The 16,472-nt window shown below is 42.6% G+C and overlaps 1 protein-coding gene across 4 annotated transcripts in view; it reads right to left on the reverse strand.

The window, feature by feature from the left end:
* LNX1 (ligand of numb-protein X 1) overlaps window positions 1-16,472 on the reverse strand; it is a 176,376-nt gene that overhangs the window by 9,791 nt on the left and 150,113 nt on the right. For all 4 annotated transcript variants that reach the window (XM_004764959.3, XM_004764957.3, XM_045079748.1 and 1 more), the window contains 2 exons: window positions 6,514-6,648; window positions 371-548 (listed from right to left, as the gene is read on the reverse strand). In XM_004764959.3, coding sequence (XP_004765016.1) covers window positions 371-548; window positions 6,514-6,648 — 313 coding nt within the window. The remainder of the gene's footprint in view (window positions 1-370; window positions 549-6,513; window positions 6,649-16,472) is intronic.

Below are 16,472 nucleotides of genomic sequence, written 5' to 3' on the forward strand. Positions count from 1 at the left end.
TCATCCAATCCATACACTGGAACAATTCATGAATAGGTTCCTCACAGGACCAATCCCGCCAAGAACCACTTAGAAAGAAGGAAGCCAAATTATGCTATTTAGTTGAACTGTAGAGTTTCCCCATTACTTGGCATATTTGCAGGTACTTGCCTTATTAGCAAGCCAAGCGGCCCACACCAACCCACACAAACTAAGGGGTAAAACCCAGTCCAGCCGCTAGACTCAAACCAGTCACGGTCAGTGGGTAACAGAGGTTCTGGGCAGCTCAGCCTCTCATCCTCTCCTTAATTCTGGAAGCAGTGACCTGACCCAGCAAGCCACTAACTCATTTTAACCCCCCTCTGCCCCAGTACCTGAGGTGTCCTTTTACCTGTTTTTATTCTTCCATCTCTGCTTATGACTCCCCCGGGCTCAACACTGATGACGTAGATAGGCAAATCCCATTCCCTATGTGACGCCCCGCCTGCCACGGTCATGCCGAGAGATTCGCTGGGGTCTTTTCGGACACTTACCACCTTCTCGTGGCAAGTGACCACAGGATGGAGGGGCTAAAGGCACAGACAGAAAAACAAACATAGCACGTCGGCTCACAAGAGGGCTTGCGTTTCCTACATACAAAAACTACCCAAGTCGGATAAATATATGACAATAGTCCTTGCAGAGAAAACCCTCGCTTTGCCTCCTACCCTCAGCAGAGTGGCATTATCTCAAATTCTATAGGCTGATTCCGAGAAAGTTTACATTCCAAACGGGAATGGAAAAAATGGAAGAGGAACAGGTTGGAGATCACTGGAGAAACAGTAAACACGCAAAGTGAACTGCACCCTAAATTTTTCAGGTGACTCATTTATTCCTGATAGTAGTATCATAAAAGTCTTGTCATTCATGAGTATCAGGATTTTTTTTTCTAAGTTAAAAAAAAAGTAACCATATTTTAAATAAATAGTTTCAGTTTAATTTAGGTGGGGAGTTCTATAATAGAACTCCCTAAAGAAAAATAATGGATTTTGTAGATGTTCCACTCTAAAAAACACTCTACTAACTGGGTTCCCTCCAATTAGCATCTTCCCTCTTACTTCAGCATTTTTAAGTAATATGCAGTTCTACCATTTGATTTTATTACATAAAAATATACTATACACATTGTATAGCATATACTGAGGACCAACTTTTGAAAAGCAAGTAAGAGAACTCTGATTTTGGTTCAACAGCTTTAAACAAAAAACATTCAAAGCTACCCACAGTATTATCTTGAAGCAATAAGACAGTCAAAGGCACTGTTTATCAATGAATACAGATCAACATATAATTTTCTAAAAATGTATTCTCCCTGATTGTGTGACCTCGGGGTATAAGTGGGAACATGCACTGCAAATAAATATTTGTAATACTTGATCAGACCTCAGAAAAGTCCATAGCTCAAAACACAGCTTACAGTTGTATCGAAAGAAAGAAGATTAAATCAAAAGCAGAGTACAAAACAAAGTGTAAGTATACTACCTTTTGTTTTAAAAGGGGGAGGGGAATTTGTATTAATATTTGCATTTTCATGAAGACACTCTGGAAACAAGCAAGTGTCTTTATGGGCATGGAGGTGGGGGCCAGACAGATCAAGCATGATAATTAAACTTTTGTAAAGTTGATGGTTAACATCATAGAGAACTATTGTCTGCATGCACAAGAGTCCATTTTTAATACTTCGTTATGAAGATAAGCCTAGGCTTTTTGTTCATTTATATCTCGTGATTTTCTATGGTATCAAAGTACCCATGCCTGTTTTAATGGCCTTATTGTATCCAGTAATAGCCTGTTACTATTATATCCCTAGCACCAGACACAGCATTTAGCACATTAAGGATGGTAACTCTGTTTGTCAAATAAATGGATGGTTAAATTACAAGTTGCCACAAATTGTTTTTGGTAGTAACGGAATACTGAATCAGGAATTGCAAATTATTATGGCCAAGGCAAATGTTACAATTAGTATTTGTAAGGTCTCCATTGTATGTCTCTGTAAACCCCAGAACCTCGAAGAGACTCTTTATCAGAAGTGAATTATAAACTGAAATGAGATCTTCTTCGGGGCAAAGTTTCCAAATAAGACAAATAACTAACAGTATGAACACAGTGGTCCTAGCACTCCAGAGTCGTTCTGGAGGTGCTCTCCAGGTCTGTTCTCAGTATGTGATTTTTTTCTTCCACAGAGCAATTAGATCCGGCAGGTCTCCACCTATAATCACAGACATCTCTCAGAAGAGCCCTACTTGAAGATGCAGGCAGGTCTGAAATGCCCCCAATGCCGGGCAAAGTTCTAAACTAGGGACTCCTACTGGCTGCTCTGTTCCTCCGACTCGTTCCTGAGGATGTTCATAAAGCATTTACTCCTGATCCTCACAAAGAAGAGTTTTGTTTTCTTCCATTATTTCCACATGGAAGCCAGGGATATTGGAGGGATAGCTCCCACGGTGATGTCTAAAACACAGTATGGAATCCTCTGGAAAACACAGACACCTTTTCCCATTAAAAAATATATATATGCACACACACACATGCACGCACACATGTGCATGCGCGCATGCACACATGGTCTTTTGCATTCTTGAGCAGCTGCCTAGTACTTCTTCACGTGGCTCTGTCCTATCCCCCCGCTGATGACCATTTTGGTTGTTTATAAGTCTCCTACAAAATTAAACAGTGTCACTGTGAACATCCTTAGACACATATCTCATGCACTTGTGTAAATATTTCCTTGGGCTAATGTCCTAAAAGTACAATTGCTAAATCAAAGGGCCTGGGCATTTTACATTTCGATACATATGAAATAGTTTGATCACGTATAATCTCACCAATACATTGTGAACATGCTGATTTCCACATCTGCCAATATTGGTTTTTATCAATATTTACAATATTTGTCCAGAGGAAGATTCCAATAATTCAACTGGCTATTTAAACACACGTTATTGTTATTCAGATCTCTAACAGTAATATCATTGGAGATGGTATAATACCATCATCACTCAATGCTCCCCCAGCTTCATTTACAAACTGGGGAAGAATGCCCACGTAGGGCACTCCTGTGACCAAAGAAAGACCTTTGATCTGAGAATACTTTGTTTAAAAAAATGTGTCAGTGGGGCGCCTGGGTGGCTCAGTGGGTTAAGCCTCTGCCTTTGGCTCAGGTCATGATCTCAGGGTCCTGGGATCGAGCCCCACATCAGGCTCTCTGCTTAGCAGGGAGCCTGTTTTCCCCTCTCTCTCTGCTGGCTTCTCTATTTGTGATCTCTGTCAAATAAATAAATAAAATCTTAAAAAAAAAAAAAGACCAAAACCCCCCCCAAAAATCTGTTTTAAAAAAATGTGTCAGTGAATTCATCTGAAAGTAGCAAAATCACATATCTTATGAAATATTCCAGAAATAGCTTCTCACCCACTACACCAGTTAATAAAAATAAGTGGGTCTCTAATTATTTTGTTGTGAGTAAATATTCCTTGAATAATGCACAATTTGGCCACATATTCCTTGAGGAAAGGGAAAGAAATATTCATTATCTACTTAAATGTGCCCAGACAGAAAAACTGAGACTCAACATTAAAATGAAACTGATCAGTGAACCCCAGCTGGCCGGGACAGCAGTGGAGGGGGTGGCGGGGAGGGCAGTGGGCAGGAGGTGGGATTGGCAACTGAAACCCCAGATATCTGACTAAATCTGTGATCTCCCACCACACTGCTTTGGGAGGTCATGTTTAAACACGTGATAAAAATTAACCTATCAATTTTCAGACAACTGTCAGAAAAATACATGAAAGGACTGGTTCCTCAATTTTCCAGGAACAGTTTATCTCCTTGACCACAGAACTCAACCCAATTCTGCCAAATAAAATACATGACAAATAAGACTCGGAGGCTGAAACCTACATGCTCCTGGCTGCACAGATTGAATAGTTCTGCTTGTATATGTGAGTTCCTGGAGAGTGGAGTCTTCTTGCACACTTGTTCAGGGCTTTACCCAGCAGCCTTGCTGTGCTGAGCAAGGAGAGGTTTCAAGCACCTGAGGGATCCACACAAAAGACTGGAAACATACCCCAAAAAGGAAACATATCCATCATTGTCTTGTGTTTCTGACAGCTGTCTGCCTTCCCCACCAGAGAGACCCATGTTAGCAATGGAAAGCCCAAGTACCACCATGAACCCTTCCCCCCACGCTGAGTGGCCTGACTCTGGTCAGAAAGAGAGTTAAATATGAAAGAGATTTTCTTTTCCATCTGGGTTTTCTCCCAAGCCCCCTTCCCTCCTTCAGAGAGCTCAGGATGTTCCCTAATGTTCAAAAACACAATTTAGTATGAACTAATTCAAGTGGATTCAAAAACATCATGTCTTCATAAGAACACCAGTCTTCTTATCACTTAGCTATAAAAATATATACTTCATAGAATATTGGGATTTTTAAAATAAAACCTTTTAGATTCATTTTTTTAAAAAGTATAAAGATGAACATAATGACCTACCCTTGTACCTTATAACCCAGCATCAGAAATACAGTTTCCATTCTAGTTGACGTCTTCCTGGGATTTCTCTCTGGTCACTTTCCCTTTCCTTGCCCACAGAGGTAGCCACATACCTACATTTGATGCCTGTTTGTCTTTTAACTTTTCAGTTGGCTACAAACTTTTCTGTGTAAGTCTTGGTTTGCCTTCTTTGGTATTTCTCTGACTCATTTAAGCTAGTCCTACTTTCAAAAAGCCATGTTGTTTCCTAGATAAAACAAAGCTTAGTAGGATCATAAAAATCTAAATCATCAAAGAGCCACATGTCTTCGTTTTATTTTAAATAGGCCCTGTGTGTGTGTGTGTGTGTGTGTGTGTGTGTGTGTGTGTTTGAGGGCATCTCAGAAGGCAGACAGAACCATAAGTTAAAAAGAAAATGTTACAATTTCCCACCAGGCCAGTTTGTTCTGTATGTTTTCCAGGAATTCAATACATGACAGAGCCTGCAGCAAAAACTTGAACAGCTCATTCCGGCTGTTTTCCATGATTCTTGGTGGTTGGGTGGAAGGGATTGTAGACCCACAGTGCTGACAGAAGCCTCATGCTTAGTGGTTTAATGAGCTAGAATACAGTATGGTCTAGTTAATCCAACTATAATTAGTTAATTAGATTAAGCTAATAAACTAGTTTTCCATTAATAAATACCATTAGTTTAATTTAAACACACTAATGGTATTTACTAGTCAAAGACACCTGGGCGTCCTTATCCTAAAAATGTTTTAGCAGGAGTTGCCTGCTCTGTCTAGATTGCTTACTGTAAATAAGACTGAAATTTATGGATTCATGGGACATGGCTGGCTAGCTGGCTGGGGAAAGGGGTGGGGGTGTGGGCTTCTAGGCTGTGTCATTAATGGCATGTTTCAAAATCAAGATTTTGAGTCTTGTTTCTGCATCCATTACTCAAAAACCCAAACTTGCGAGTTATTCCAAACTGAAACTCAGCCTGATGTGTTCTGATTGTTATGATAGGCATTCCTTAATCCCTCTTGCAAGATGAATGGGCTACCTATAGGTTTTTTGTTTTTGGTTTTTTTTTTTTTTTTTTTAGTTATAAGTGATTTAATGGAATCAGATCTTAGGAGAACTGGCTAGAAACTCATTGCCATCACAGTAGGATGCCAACCAAGGCTTTGGGACTCTGATTTTGGGCTAAGCAAGGTCTGTGTTGCTTTACATAGCCATCCAATGGTGAGATTATGGCATTGCCTCTAATAGAAGACAAAGACAGAAGTACAAACTGGGCTAAGTCACCTCATTGAAAGAGAGGCTACAAATTGCCAGCCTGAAGATGCATTCAATCTATAGATACATTCTTCTTAATCCACATTATTTGATGTTATTTCTGAATTTAAGTGCTGTTAAGATAGGGCATCTGTTTTCTGATTGCCCCATTCCCCACCACACCCTAATGTTACATGAACTTGAAGTGTTTATATTATCTTCCTGGGTTCTTCTGCAAAAACAAACATACTAAAGTTAGCAGAATTTATTTTAATTTTTAATTAAAATAATTCAATTTATATGAAATATAATATGTAATTATAGTAAATAATTTGACTTTTAATAAAATACTTTCATCTTCATGCAGACTGGGCACTTCAAAAGTCAAAAGCCAAGCAAATCCTGTTTCATTTCAAAATGAATGAAAACGGCCCTTAAGTAAAATGACTGTGGGAAAAACATGACATCTATTTGGCTTTGACTTGAAACTATGTCTCCCTGTGAAGTCTGCAAGATCAGGTTTCAAAACTCTCCTGTACCTTCTTCCCTCTTGCTTGGATGGGAGACACCTGTTATCTCACCAGGTCCCGAGGATGGGACTTTAGGCTTTCTGTTTTACAGGACAAGTCAAACAGTGTTCAAGTGATGAAGTCCAGAGGTTACACTTAGAAATGGTAAAGTGTTCAGCCTTCCCAAGAAATCGCTTCCTGCAGGAGGAACAGACACACGCCAGCTGGGGCTCACCTTGGGAATGCTGCTCCTGTCCCCTGGCCCTGGGGACCGGCTGTGGTTGCTGTTCCAGCCATTATCCTGAATGATGTCAGGACTCTGCAGCCGAACCTGGCGGGACACGACGAGGTGGACACGCCTTTCACTGGCCTGGGAGAGGAGACACAGACATTAGCCACTCTCAGAGCTTCCAGCCAACACGTTCGGCACCAGGGGCTCAGCAAGATGCAAGTCGGAGTCCACTTTTACGGGAAAAAAATGGTGTCTAGTATTTCTCACAGCAGTCCCCGTTTCGTAATTTGGCAAGAACATGAGAATTATTTCCTGTATCTTTACATCAGGGAGTAAAACCCGTTTCAAGGGGAAAAACTAGGAAAGGTTTGACAGGCAACAGACCTCATCAAACGTTGTTATTTTTAAGTCATGGTTCATGGTGCGCAAGCCACATCTGAAGGACTTTTCAGATAGTACAGAGCATACAGTGTGAAGCCTAAAACCCAGACCAAAGGCAAATAGTATAGGAAAAGGACCAGAGTTGTGGCAGCCACTCTACCACCACCAGAAGAGAAATCCTGCATCTACAGTGCTAGACACGGAGGCATGGGGAAGGATGAACGCTTGAGAGATACAGGGATGACGTCATAGGTTCCAATACAGCCTGATTCAAGGCCTTTGCCTTGATCCTTTATATTTTTGTGACCATCACCAATTCTGACTTCTCTTCTTCTCTGCTATATTCATTGACGCTTGCACAGAACATTCCAAACAGCAAATATATTGCTTACTGGGGAGGTCCACTCCACACCATAAATTTACAAATTGGCTTTCCGCCACAGACGAATGTCATGTCTGTTCGAGAGCATTTCTCATTTTTCCAGAACTGCTGACTACTGAAGCAGACAGAGGAGACCTTAGCCCTGTGAAATGTACATCAACCAAGCTCCCTAAGGGCCCAGAGTTGATTCGAAAGTTCCCCAAGAAAGACTTGATTTGGGGACAAGGTGGAGAAGAAAGGAGTAAGTTTCTAGGGTTCCTCTCTTCATCCCACGCCCTGACCTCTCATCCCAGCAGCAGAGACGGTCACTGACCTGCCTGCCTTTCTTCCTTTACAGGTCTGGCTATCAGACCACGGAAAAATCAGGTCATGAAGGATGATTTTGTTTTTAAAGTCTTAAGCAATCATAGCCGCACCAATGAAATCAGATCCCCACGGCTGTCCAACAATAGCCAGCCCAAACCTTCAAGAATTTGCATGCTAATATTAGCAAACATTTCTTTTCAGAGCTTTCTTGAAACTTAGGGTTCATGAACTGGGTAGCCATAAATCAGATGACATTTTAAAAACAACCTCTAAGGAGCATTAAGAGTGTCTGTTGGTGGGCAGTGGGCTAGTCGAGTGGACTCGTCTCTGTCACTCCGTATTCACAAAACTCCTACTGAACAGGGCCCAAAAAGCAAGTTCTAGTCCTTTACTCATGTTCCTTCATGTAAAGCCCAGTCAGCCCTCTTGTTGGTCTACCCATTCGTCATTTACATACCTTCCCTTGGCTGTTCCCCTATCTTGAATTCCTTAGTGCCTCTTATCACCCACAGAGCTTGCAAAGAACAAAAATGACAGGCTCAGGAAACAATAATGAAGCAAGTGGACATGAAGAACTATGGTAGGAGCCAACGAAACTCAATTCTTAGAGCAGTATTTCATAATAATGTTATTTTCTTTATACTGTAAGCCTTACTTATCCTAATGAGGTTATCGCTAGGAACTTTCTTGAAAAAAAAAAAAATGAGTAAGAGATAAGTGGCAAACACCCCAGTCAAAACTCCCAACTCCTGAGCCCAAATGTGCTCCTTATCTTCAGGGAAACTCCAATGTTTTGAAGGATCTCAGCAGGGGGGTTTATCTCTGGCCTGAGTAGGTACCCCATTCATTTGGCTCAGGGGCCATCATGTGACCTAGGCCCCTCATAAGAACTGAGGAAAATCTGAGACTTACACATCGAATCGGCTTGCCAGACAAAATTCAGAATGCCACAGAGCAGCTTGCGAGAGTTGTTTAATTCACATTTTTAAACACAAATTTCTCACCGGATTTTCAGATGCCGACTTTGGTAGTAAGTTGTTGGCAGGATCAATGCTCCAGTAAATAACCCTGGATCAGTTTCCTTGGAAATGAGTTCTCCTCAAGGCTGGGTCTGTGGCTTGTAACCAGCCACCTTACTCTGAGGGAACTGCTCCGAGGGAGACTCTGTGGGATTCACTTTCTTTCCTGGTGTTTGAAGTTGTCAGATGGAAAACAGGCTAATGTGTTTGTACTGGCTTTAGCCCTCCGGAGCAGCTCGAGTCAGTGTTGGGCAACAGCCCTTCGCATCAGCAAGCTTGTCCTTTCTTGGCTGTGAATCTGGCGTGAGAAGGGAGGTGAGGGGGAGACAAACTTTTCTATGGCGTGCCCCATCGTTATGTGCCAGAAAGATGGGCGCAGTGGAGCCATCAGCTTCAACACCACACTTGGAGGAAGAGCCCGCTACAAGACAAGGGGTAGGATAGCCTCTCCCTTGCATCTCTTGGAACACTGGATTTGGGCCAAAGGAGTGTTAAACAACTGTGGCTATCTTGAGTAGCAGACAAAGGCTAGAGGACAATCTTTTTTGGGTAAAATTTCCTCTCTTCTCTCTTCCTTAAACATCCTCAATTTTTGAGGCAAACTCTGGACGTGGTCGTTACCAGATTCACAGGCCAACTGCTACACCTGCTTTGCCTTCTTCTTCCAAGAGCTCAAGTGTTAAATTCCCTCTCTCCCTTCTGTAGGTTAAGGGATGCGCTTCTGCTGGCCTCCGTGTTCTCCTCTGGGGACCTTAGATTGTTGGGAGTGGTTCTGTACCCCCAGCTGACATGGGCTGCTCTGGGCCAGGCACTTCACAAGGAGCCCTACAGACACAGCTCCTGTCCTCCATTTGTCCTACTTCAGGGACTGTCAGGAGCTGTGGAAGAGATATACGCTATTCATGGTAAGGGTCTCCAGGGTGGAACCACGTACTTCCAGCCACGGAAATAGGAAAAAATCTAATTATTCAGACAAAACCAAAGGGTGAAAACTGAGTAGCATTGACCATAATAAGGCTTGTCTTTTGGGGGGATGATGTCGGGACTATTTTTCTCTGTTCTTTTGAGAGGTGACTCAAGACAGCCAATAATGTTTATATGATGGGAATAAGCAGAGGCCTCATCTAGATGTAGCCCATTTACAAAGAACAAAATCCACCTCTCTAACTGGAAGGAGGAGTCTGAAAGCGCTATGCTGACGCCTTGCAAAGCAAGTGTCCTGGGGCAGTCACGGTCATGTTCAGCCTGGGAATGGCTCTTCTCCCTATGAAAGCCACTGTGGCTGATAGCAGGTCAGGATACCACACAGATCAGAAACTTCACAGAGCAGAGAAATGGAAAACAAAGATGCCACCACATAAGGCAGGAGAGGCATTTTGCAGAGTTGTACACTGGAACAGAGGGCCTCTTTCTACTATCCTAGCACTGTGTGGGGACATGCAATGGTGAACAGTGTGCCTGTACTAAGAGGTGAAGACTAAGAGGTGACAGTGTGCCTGTACTTGAAGACGTGACCCTTCCACCAAGCCCAGGGCTCCACCTCTCCACCGTGAAGGAGGACTGAGTCAAACCACATGCATTATAGCATTTGCTGCTTTAAAAACATACATATGGGGGCACCTGGGTGGCTCAGTGGGCTAAAGCCTCTGCCTTCAGCTCAGGTCATGATCCCAGTGTTCTGGGATCAAGCCCCACATCGGGCTCTCTGCCTGGCAGGGAGCCTGCTTCCCTTCCTCTCTCTCTCTGCCTGCCTCTCTGCCTACTTGTGATCTCTGACTATCAAATAAATTTTTAAAAAAGTCTTAAAAAAAAAAACCAAACAAACCAAAAAAACCAAAACAAAAAAATACATACATGTGCATGTGCTTAAATAAAACAGTTTTTAACATTCTAAACCTGAAACAGGGAAATTCCAAGCTGGTAGGCATCCAGACTATTGCTCAGAGCAGGGAGACCATAAATACACAACCATTATAACACCAGTGTGGGTCCACAGGCAACCCACGTTTGACTGGGAGGCCTCATTACTGAGACATCGGAGAGCTACAATTGCATTTACAGTGACATCAGCTTGTCTTTCCTTAGCGTTCTGCCAACAGAGGTTTTAGTGAGCATTTCTTTAAAAATAATTCACCCTGCATCTACATTCCCTACTCATTTATTTTCCCAGGGTCCCAGAGTCAGATAGTCTAGCTTTGATTTTCAATGTACAGTCGTAGGGACTTTTTTTCCCCTATACTGTTCGGGGTTGCCCCATCTTAGCTTCTCTTCCATCAACCACTCAAGTATCTTTGTCAGTTCATCTATCTTGAGCTCACAATGCCCTGGGAAATTGGGGACCACTGGTTCCACATCATTAAAAAGCCACATATATGGAAGAGATGTCAGACATCATCTAATCCAACATTCTCTCTGGTACCCATGCTTCAGTTTCCCTGCAAAATCCTTGCCATGTTGTCACATGGCTCATGCTTCTGTGCCTCTGATGACCGTGAACTCACTGTGTCCCAAGGCATTGTGGGCCATTCTTTGCACTAATTAGAAAGTTTGTCCTTAGGCTGAGCTCAATGTGCCGTTATCTTGCTTGCCCATTGGCTCCAGTCATACCCTCTTGGGAAGCCCCAAATCAATTTCCATGGGACAATCTTATTTGAAGATAAGACTCACTGTTCTCCATTAACTCTTCTTCTTTCCAGGTCAACTATTTCTACTTTCTTTAATATTTCATATGTTTTCAAGTCATCTCAAAAGCTTGATAAACTCTGGACTCCCTCTAATCAAGTTGAGCAGGGTATGTGTGTGTAGGGTTGGACCCAATACGGAGTTAATGGACCAGCTGTACCCAAGACCTCAGTGATGGGGTTCCCATTTTGCCATGTCATACGTTCATAGGGGATAAGCTCTGTGAAGCCAAGAGCTCCATAGATGTCAGTCTTCATTATTAATGTCTAATTAAAAGATGACAGGGAGGCTCCCAGGACCTCACCTAGGGAACACCTTTACATCAGCACAGCCTAGCTCTGGGATCATGCATGATGCATAGACCCTACACGCCCATATGGACCACAGGAGGCATCAGAACCATCCCCGGGTGATAGACTAGAAAAATACCCAAGTCAGCAGTCATTTGTTGACCTGGCAACATACCACACAATGAGGTTCAGAGACCAAGTCCTTGCCCTACCCCTCTCTTCCAGCGAGCAAGAGAAATTGAGAAAAATACCTCTCACTGAGCCAAAACTTGGGGGAAACAGAACCCCAGAACAAGCTAACGGTGCACTGTAAGCAGAGAGTTTCTAGAAAATGAGCTTGGAGCAGGTAAACCTGGGGCACACTGATCTGGTCACCGTTGAAACATTAGTTCTCAGCATAGCACCTGGCGCATTCTTAAAAGAATGCAAGAAAATCGCCTGCCGGAAAGGCAGTGAAGAGCAGCCAGAGACCGGCCAAGGGAAAAGGAAACTTTGAGGAAAAGTGATGAATTGGACCTTAGGATTTGATCAGGGTAGGAAAAGATCAGAGACCGAAATCTGGGTTACTTTCCCTCTTGCCTGTAGCTTCATACTCCTCCTTCTGCTCCCAGAAGCACATCTTTTATTTTTATTTTTTAATTTTATTTATTTATTTGACAGAGAGAGATCACAAGTAGGCAGAGAGGCAGGCAGAGAGAGGGAGGGGATGCAGGCTCCCTGCTAAACAGAGAGCCCGATGTGGGGCTTGATCCCAGGACCCTGAGATCATGACCTGAGCCGAAGGCAGAGGCTTTAACCCACTGAGCCACCCAGGCGCCCCAGAAGCACATCTTTTAAGGGCTACGATGTTAATGATGACAGTCTGATGTACACAGGGTCACATAGAGGTCAATGACAAGGTCAAAATAAGAATTTAGTTCTGGAATTCTCTTGGCTGTTGATTGCCAAGTTATCAGAATGACCCAAGTCCTTTGCCTCAAACATCGTTTCTTTTAGGGTATCTAGAAGCTACTCTTGGGGTTGATTCTGGTCCGTGGTGTTAAAAAAAAATGCATATGCAGGGATATTTTGAGTTGGAGGAAAGGCAGCAAAGCCTCAAGATTCCTTAATATTAAAAAAAAAAGTAGATTTCCGAATATTTGCCGTGTGGAACTGTGCATGGGATTCACTCACAAATTTTGAAGCCAAAAAGCTGTACAATTTACCAAGCCAGCTTTATCATGAGTGTGTGAAATGTAGAGCCCTGTATAAAAATCACCTGGACTTTAAGAATTCAGCTCAAGGAGACAGTTTTTACTTTCATGTATTCTTTAGCCTTTGTATTAAATTTATTACGATGCCATGTTAAGAAAATGGGTTTACATGGGAATTTGACTCTGTATTAGCAGCACTGATATGGAAAAAGCACATTGATCTATCAGGTCTTGTTTCGCTGGCCGTTCTTACTGGCTCTAAGGGACAAAAGTTCTGTCTTTTTTTCAGTTGTGCAGAACTCAAAAGCTAGAATCACGTACTCAGAACACATGTAGGTAATACAAGTCCTTCATTATTTACTTTCTGGCTCTGTCTAGAGGCTGCTCATGTCCTTTTGAAAAGTTTGAAGAGCCTGGTTGTCGGTTGTTCTTTGATAAAATAACTTCTCACTTAAATATTAATTTATGCAAAGGAAACAAAAATTCACACCTATGTAAGTATTAATGAAAACCTACAAGTTATCATTCCCTCTACAAACGACTTTGAATTTTTTTTTTTTTTTTTAAGCTTCTGCCTCAAGTCTGGGAGTTGCCTAGGGAAAAAAAAAAAAAAAACCCACAGGAAGGAGACTCAAATTTGAAATCCAAAATTACTTTCTTCATTTCTTAATTGTCTGTATTTGAACTCCCAAATACATTTGAACTCACTGCCCCAGAATTGCAGACAGAGGAGAGCATCTCAGAATAGGCATAGTTTTGTCAGCATAAATCATTCCCACACTGGTAAGTGGGCAGAGATGCAATCTTTTTTTTTTTTTTTTAATTGTGTGAGAGAGAGAGAGAGAGGCAGGCAGAGGGAGAAGCAGGCTTCCCAGTGAGAAAGGAGCCCAACACAGGACTTATCCTAGGACCCTGAGATCATGATCTGAGCCAAAGGCAGATGATTAACCCCTGAGCCATCCAGGTGTCCCTCCAACAAGGATTCTAGACATGGTGGTCAAAAAATTAAGAAATTAGGGGCTGAGCCTGGGTGGCTCAGTGGGTTGAGCCTGTGCCTTCAGCTCAGGTCATGATCCCAGCGTCCTAGGATCTAGTCCCGAGTCAGGCTCTCTGCTCAGCAGGGAGCCTGCATCCTGCCCCCCTCCCCTGCCTGCCTTTCTGCCTACTTGTGATCTCTCTTTGTCAAATAAATAAATAAAATCTTTTTTAAAAAATTAAGAAATTGACAATGGAGAAAAATAAAGTTGTGCCAAGTTTATTGGAGTCAGTTACTCTATATTTGAAGCTTCTGTCTCCTTGGGCTTCTCCTCCTAGAGGAGTCCGACTCACTCCTGGGCTATGACACCCGGGACTGCTGAGTAAGTGGGGGTTAGGACTCTACATATGTAAATTGGTCAAATTTAAAACAGTTGCGGCTTCTCTGTAATAACTTTTCCCTGAAATAATGGAGAAAAAGGCAAAAGTGTGGTACTGTGGGAGAAAACATGCCCAGAAGGACATGTTGTCTGGGAATTTCTTTCTAAGGCAAGTATGATTCATGGAGGAGATACACGAAGGCCAGGCAGCCAAGGATTGGTTGGTAACTTGAGTCTCCACGTTTGAAGGGTATTAAGTTTAATTCCCCCAGCCTGGTGTATGTTTCAAGTATCACATAAATAAAATCCGCTCTTGAGATTGCTTAACTGGATTTTCCCAGAACTCTACTTTTTCCACTCCTTTTCCAACAAGCTTTGCCCAAGCCTTTAAAAGAATTTTTTTTTTCTCTTTTCCCCTGCTTCTAAAGCACGTTGGCTTTGTTTAATAAGCAGAAGACTCTTAGGAAGTCTTGCTGCTAGGCAAGATTTTACTTCATAAATTTACTTTCCCAGGGATGAAATTTTCCCTCTTCTGTTATTAATCTACAAAAGAAGAATGCCACATGTAATCAAAATTTTTCCAAATGGCATGAGTAAGGGAGTTTTTCTTGTGCCTATTGCGAAGTAGTTGGCAGATAAGCTCTAGAACGTGAGCTGCTCGGACTGACCTACAGAGGGAGTTGACAAACACAACATGAGAAAGAAAACTGATGATGGCCTAAAAGTCTAGTTCCAAAGTGGGGGTGTAGGGGGTAGGGAGGACAATCATGCTTACAGTTAAGTTTGCTCATGATGAGAAAAAGGATTTTGTTCCGCAGCTTCATGTTTCCATAAACGTTGTCTATTTTCTTTTCTCACCGTTGACACACACAGGCTAAAATCATCTGCTAAATGCCAACTTCACGGCATCTGAGATCAGGGACAGGAATATATTCCAAGCTCCACAAGGCTAAGAACCGTGTCAGTCTCGTTTACCTGTGTACTGCACGCCTGTCGGCACCTAGAAGGTGCTCAACCAGTAAGAACTGAACAAATTTGAGAGGAAAAGATGTAGAAATTCCATCTTGGGGACAAATGGCGTGTGAAAGTAGAACTGGTGTTTGTTCTTTGGTAAATGGCGTGATGAAAAATCCCTAAGAGATGGAATTCATGTATAAATGCTATCTTTTGTATATTGACATTTTTATAACTTGACTCAATGTATTCGTTCAGCAAATATTTATCGAGTGTCCATTCTTGCCAGGCATTTCTCTAAGTGCTTGAGACACAATACTCTACTGTATTATTCCATACTAGGCCAACTGGAAATAAAGTAATTAGTTGGGAGGAAAAAATAAAGCAGATTAAATAAAAGATAGAGAGCTGGGGTGGTGAGAGAAGCTATTTTAAGTGGCATTGTCAGTGAAAGCCTCTCTGAGGTGAGAACTGAGGAGACCGGAAGGAAGCGTGGCAGTGAGAAAGACATTTGGAACACTCTTCCAGTCAGAAGGATGTGAGAACATCAGCCTTGAGGTGAAAAAGGTCTTGTAATTCTTGAGAAGCAGTAGCAAGAAGGCGACGTGACTGAGCATGGGAAGGCAAGGGTAGGAATACTAGAAATCCTCTACTTTGCTTAAGAAATCAAGCTAGACACGGATTGCATGGAGCACTGGGTGTGGTGCAAAAACAATGAATTCGGTTACGCTGAAAATAAATTTTAAAAATTTAAAAAACAAACAAACAAACAAACAAACAAAAAAGAAATCAAGCTTGAAAGGTAACTAAAGTCCAAATTACATATGGCTCTGAAGGCTACTATTAAGATTTGGAAATTTTACTCTGAGTGTCTTAGGAAGCATCAGGGAGCTGAACAGAAGAGCGACACAATGGGACTGACTTGGCAAATGGCCGTCTAACTGCCGTGCAGAGCGCAGAGGTAGAGAATCAGGGTAGAGGCCAGGAGGCCAGCTGGGAGGTCGCCCACAGAGCCCCAGGGCCGTCTGTAGCATGGCTGAGGGAGGCCATGGAGGTAGTGAGAAATGGATTACAATGAGAGTATATTGAAGAGAGTAAGAAATTTGGCCCAAATCACTGGGCAAATGGTGCCATTTCAAGAGACTGGAAAAGGCTGAGGAAAGAACAGGTTTGACAAGGAGGAAGCAGAAGTCAAGGATTTGGTTTTAGACATTAAATTTGAGATGCCTTTTAAAGATTATTTATTTATTTGACAGACAGAGATCACAAGTAGGCCAAGAGGCAGGCAGAGAGAGAGGAGGAAGCAGGCTCCCGGCTGAGCAGAGCACCCCACGTGGGACTCGATCCCAGGACCCTGAGATCATGACCTGAGCCGTAACCCACTGAGCCACCCAGGCGCC

The sequence above is a fragment of the Mustela putorius genome, unplaced genomic scaffold, assembly GCF_011764305.1.
Source record: "Mustela putorius furo isolate JIRA1106 unplaced genomic scaffold, ASM1176430v1.1 tig00000430_pilon_pilon_pilon, whole genome shotgun sequence".
NCBI classification, from domain to species: domain Eukaryota; kingdom Metazoa; phylum Chordata; class Mammalia; order Carnivora; family Mustelidae; genus Mustela; species Mustela putorius.